Source organism: Juglans regia, chromosome 10 (genome assembly GCF_001411555.2).
Source record: "Juglans regia cultivar Chandler chromosome 10, Walnut 2.0, whole genome shotgun sequence".
Classification (NCBI taxonomy): Eukaryota; Viridiplantae; Streptophyta; class Magnoliopsida; order Fagales; family Juglandaceae; genus Juglans; species Juglans regia.
The window spans coordinates 26,243,091-26,248,227 of record NC_049910.1 but is presented as its reverse complement, the minus strand read 5'-3'; the positions used below and the strand labels follow the sequence as shown (position 1 = coordinate 26,248,227).

Here is a 5,137-nt window from a genome sequence, read left to right as displayed (position 1 = left end):
AATTTATAAAATCTTTTATATTTCAATAATATTTATAAAAAAAAATTATGAGAGATCTTGAGAATACGTAACTCTTCAAACAACATTTCTGAATTGTTTGGATATAAAGATTGTCTCAAATCATCTTAATTTTTTTTATTTAATTATTATAATTTTTAAAATTTTTATATAACATATAATAAATAATTTTAATTTTTAAAATTTTAAAATAATAATAATAATATTAAAAAATGATATTTTATTTAACTTTTAAATTAAATTAATCACAAAATTCGACATGATAATGCACATTTCACTGTACAGAAATGGAAGAGTCAAGAGACACTATACGTAGTAACTCTGTCTGTCTCTGTCTCTGTCTCTGCTGACAGAAAGGTCCATAAAGAAATGTGAGATGAGAAAACACGCAGAAACGCGCCACAACAGTATGCAACAAAAAGCTGCCGAAGTTCCAAGAGGCGCGTGCCTGCGTGCGTGCGTGACCAAAGCCATTACCCAAGACTTGTTGACTGCTGAATGCTGATGAGATGCACACAGGAGGAAATCCCAAGTCCTGGAGATTCGTGTTTTTCATGGAAGCCCGCAAGGGTTACTTTCTTTGACCGTCCATCTCTTTCTCTTTCTCTTTGAGGATGAGTTTGAATGTTGAAGTTAGTTGAGTTGAGTTGAGTTGAGTTGAGATGATAAAATATTGATAAAATATTATTTTTTAATATTATTATTATTTTGAGATTTGAAAAGGTTGAATTATTTATTATATTTTATGTTAAAATTTAAAAAAATTATAATAATGAGTTGAGATGAGTTGAGAATAGTTTACAAACCAGTGTCATCTTCATAGAACTCATATGTTGGCGCTATAGTCCGTACTCTGGGGAAATGAGAACACGTTACACGACCCTTATAAAAATAGTTCCCCACCTTCAAAAGCGTACCCAGAATGACAAACTTTGAATTCATCAAATCAACCAGTCGTGGTTTTGAACCAAATTAGCTTCTTTTACTAGTTGTAAACGCGTTGTTTGAACGTCAACTACTGGAAATCTTGTTTCCCTTTAAGGTATATATAAGCCAAGCCAGGCAACCTTAACTGATCAAAGACTCAAGAGTCATACTCATCTAGCTTGTACGTAGGGTGGGTTGTTGGTTGATTCATCCATTTAGAATTCCGTTGGGACTGAAAGAACGAGGACATCTTTGATACCCTATTTTGCAGGTAAATTTATCATTACTCTTCATAGTGGATTTTCATATCTGTTTTAGTTTTTGGTGCTGTTGTGCTTTTGATGGCACAAGAGCAGCAGTTTTGCCTCTTTCTTCTCTGTCTGTTTCTTCTTTCTCTCTTTGCCTTCCTGAGGCATGAACATGATTCCTTGTACTATTTTTCTTTATTTGTATAATCTCATTCTCTGGGGGCTAATATGAATGTCTTAATCATTTTGGGCAGGCGTTCATTTTCCTTCCAACATATTGAGTTTCTTTGGTGCTTGTAAATCTATGGGTTTGGCCTACAACATCAGTTTGAGCCCCAATAAATGTGGACGTGCGACTTTGAGAACAGACAGCTTTAAGAAAACTGTTTCAGAAACCTTGAGCCTGTCGGGTTGTTGTAATAATACGAGAACTAATCATTTAAGCCGCTTAAGCGATTGCAAACCCGAAAATGTTGTTCTCGAAACTAGTCTTTCATTCAAGAGTCTTGTTCAAGACGAGGAGAATATAGGTATTAACTGCAATGGATTGAAACACAAACCAATTCCAACACTTTCTCTGCCAGAACAGGCAGTATTTTCTTCTCCGAGACCCAAAAGTGAGCTCGATGCTGCTGCGGTTAAGCTCCAAAAAGTCTACAAAAGTTACAGGACTCGAAGAAACCTTGCAGATTGTGCCGTGGTTGTGGAGGAGCTATGGTTAGTCTATCTCAGCGTTATCTAAACATGTGAATTTAGATGTTTCTTTGATCCTGAGTTTTGAGAGCTTGGTTTGATGAATCGATTGCTTCATATAATGTAGGTGGAAAGCATTGGACTTTGCTGCTCTAAGGCGTAGTTCTGTGTCATTCTTCAATGTTGAGAAACCAGAAACTGCTGTTTCACGGTGGGCGAGGGCAAGGACTAGAGCCGCCAAGGTGCATATACACCACTAAAATCCCAAGCTTCTGCATAATATTATTTTATATCTTCTTAATCTATTGGATCATTGTTAGGATACTGATTAAGAAGAATTACTGATTATAGGTTGGAAAGGGCTTGTCCAAGGATGAGAAAGCTCAAAAACTAGCTCTGCAACACTGGCTTGAAGCTGTAAGTTCTCAAACTCTTTTAGTTGCTTTTACCCAAAATCAAAATTGAGATTCATTGATCATGATGCCATTTTGATTTTGATGCTGTATAAAGCAAATATCAAAATGGGAAAGTTTCATTGAGACTTGGATACATTATTGTTATCAAAATTGACTTGAACTTGCCCCATGGGTCCATGACATTAATCAGACTCCTTTTGTTTTTATCTTTTCTGCAGATTGACCCACGCCATAGGTATGGGCACAACCTCCACTTGTACTATGATGTCTGGTTCAAAAGTGAAAGCACTCAACCATTCTTCTATTGGTAAGTAGTTCTTTTAGAAACCCCTTCCTTTGTTTACTCTGTTTGGTTGATGCCTGACTGTTGGAAAGAATAGAGAGATTTGGAATCTTATGCCTTGATTCTATTAACATGCTGATTTATGAAATGAAGGCTGGATGTTGGAGATGGAAAAGAAATAAACCTAGAGAAATGCCCGAGGACTGTTCTGCAACGCCAATGCATCAAGTATCTTGGACCAGTAAGTTGATCTATTTCTAAAACAACCTGTAGTTTCATTCTCTAACGCATATATATGTCAAATCAAACAAAATATGTCACTGATGTAGGCGTGCAATATCCTTTTTGATGTTGGCATTTCAGAAAGAAAGGGAAGCATATGAAGTAATAGTTGAAAATGGGAAGCTTGTTTACAGACAAAGTGGACTGCTCCTGGAAACCGTGGAAGGATCTAAGTGGATATTCGTTCTCAGTACAACAAGAGCTTTGTATGTGGGTCAGAAGAAGAAGGGTGTGTTTCAACATTCGAGCTTTCTGTCCGGCGGTGCCACAACGGCAGCTGGAAGATTAGTGGCCCACGATGGGGGTCTTGAGGTACAATTTTCATGCATGCGCGCGCGCATATGTCTGTATTTGTTAACAGCTTGTTGAACTAATTCTATGTACATTATATGTAATTTTAACCATTTAACGTAATATTTCAGGCTATTTGGCCATACAGTGGTCATTATCACCCTACAGAAGAGAACTTCCGGGAATTCATTATCTTTCTTGAAGATAACCAAGTAGATCTCACGAATGTAAAGGTACTTATTCTTAATTTCTTTGCCTTTAACCTCAACAAATACATAAATTATGATATGCTTGATTCTGATCTCTACAACAATTTTCATCTACAGAGATGTGCAATCGATGATGACAGTATATCATATAAGGTCACTGGTGAAGAGCCAAACCCAGAATCATTTATGGGTCGTGCTAAATCTATGCAATCAGAGGATACAAAGACAAACCCAGTTTTCGCCTCAGCCAAGCCCTTGTCTTGCAACTGGACAACAGGGGTTGGACCCCGCATTGGGTGTGTCCGTGACTACCCTACAGAGTTACAATCGAGAGCACTAGAACAAGTTAACCTATCACCAAAGCTGCCTTCTGGACCTTTCCACAAATACGGTCCAATTCCTTCCCCACGGCCTAGCCCAAAGGTTAGGATGTCCCCTAGGCTTGCATCCATGGGCCTCCCAATGAGTCCCCGGACCCCTATTCCTGCAGCTAACTAAGCCAATTCACCGAAGGGGAAGTGGCTCAAGAGCACTTGATCCAGTAACAACACTTCAAATGAGGGGGACAAAGGGGCCAACTCTTTTTTTTTTCCCCTGCATGATTTTAATGTCAAATTTATTTTCCTTCTCACTATTTATTGATTCATTTTTTAGATGGCTTAAGTGGCCCAAATATGTTTCTTTTTACCTCCCAATTCTGGTTCATTGGGTTTCATTATTCTTTCTTGTAAACTGAAAGTTGAGGTTATAAAATATATTTTATTCTATTATTGTTCTCCATTCTTTACTCTTGTTTTCTTTTCCTATTCCAATGTTTGTTTCCATGAACAAAAGGCAATATTCTTTTTCATAATAAAAAAATAGTACAATATGAGTGGAAATTCACGTTGATGGTCGTATTGTCAAATCATGATTACTAAATTATATGGATCAACCCGTTTAATTAAACGGATTATACCTTAAACTTTAACACGACCTATATAAATAACAAGTGGTACAACCCAATCCACATAAAAACTGTTTAAGAGCATTGGTATTGGTTTTATCAAATTTATTTTTAAAATTTGATAAAAAAATACATGTTTTTCATAAATTCAAAATCTCCCTAGTTATTATCTAATATTGGATTAGTCAAAATAATAATATAATATTATTTTTTAATAATAATATTTTAATTTATTTTTTTCATATTTTACAATTACATTAACTATATGTTAATTAATAATTAATTTGATACTTAAATTATTGTTTCTCAACTTAAATATATTGTAGCTCAAAATTGAGAAACAATAATTTAAGTAAATAAAACAATGGTTATAGAGTGTGAACAGTTAATCTTCAAATTTGAAGATGAACTTAAATGTACTGTAACTCAAAGTTGAAGATTTTAGTGTATGCTGAGTCCAATGCAGTGATTTTAAACACAAATTCTTCAAATTTTAAAGATGACACTTATTTGATGAGTTCAATACCAATACTTTAATAATTCATTTTTATTAAGTTAACTTGAACACGGCCTATTTTTCTCGTTTCAATATATTTCAACCTATTTCATATAAATATGTTGACTTGACCTATATTTTGACCAAATTAATATAATTTCAAATATAATATAATACATGGATAACTATATAAATGATTCACAATTACAATTGGATTCATGATAAAATATATTTTGATCAATATTCAAGCCAATAATTTATAAGAAAATTCATACTTCCATAAAATAATTAAGAAGTCTTAATAATATTAAAATTACATCCCAACAAC

At 34.6% G+C, this 5,137-nt stretch overlaps 1 protein-coding gene across 1 annotated transcript; it reads left to right on the top strand.

Moving 5' to 3' along the window:
• Nucleotides 1–950: 950 nt before the first annotated feature.
• LOC109015490 (IQ domain-containing protein IQM1-like) lies at nt 951–4,134 on the top strand. Its single transcript, XM_018997964.2, has 9 exons — nt 951–1,216; nt 1,448–1,910; nt 2,014–2,128; nt 2,238–2,303; nt 2,521–2,609; nt 2,739–2,826; nt 2,949–3,179; nt 3,290–3,391; nt 3,485–4,134. The coding sequence occupies exons 2-9, from the start codon at nt 1,498–1,500 to the stop codon at nt 3,863–3,865; spliced, it is 1,485 nt and encodes a 494-aa protein (XP_018853509.1). The 5' UTR covers nt 951–1,216; nt 1,448–1,497; the 3' UTR covers nt 3,866–4,134.
• The last annotated feature ends 1,003 nt before the right edge of the window (nt 4,135–5,137 follow it).

What these genes read in the sequence shown, in the direction of transcription:
- LOC109015490 (XM_018997964.2), top strand. Translation starts at nt 1,498, where the DNA reads ATGGGTTTGGCCTACAACATCAGTTTGAGCCCCAATAAATGTGGACGT. An exon ending in CCCACGATGGGGGTCTTGAG is followed by an intron (nt 3,180 to 3,289) that starts GTACAATTTTCA and finishes GTAATATTTCAG; the next exon opens with GCTATTTGGCCATACAGTGG. An exon ending in TAGATCTCACGAATGTAAAG is followed by an intron (nt 3,392 to 3,484) that starts GTACTTATTCTT and finishes TTTCATCTACAG; the next exon opens with AGATGTGCAATCGATGATGA.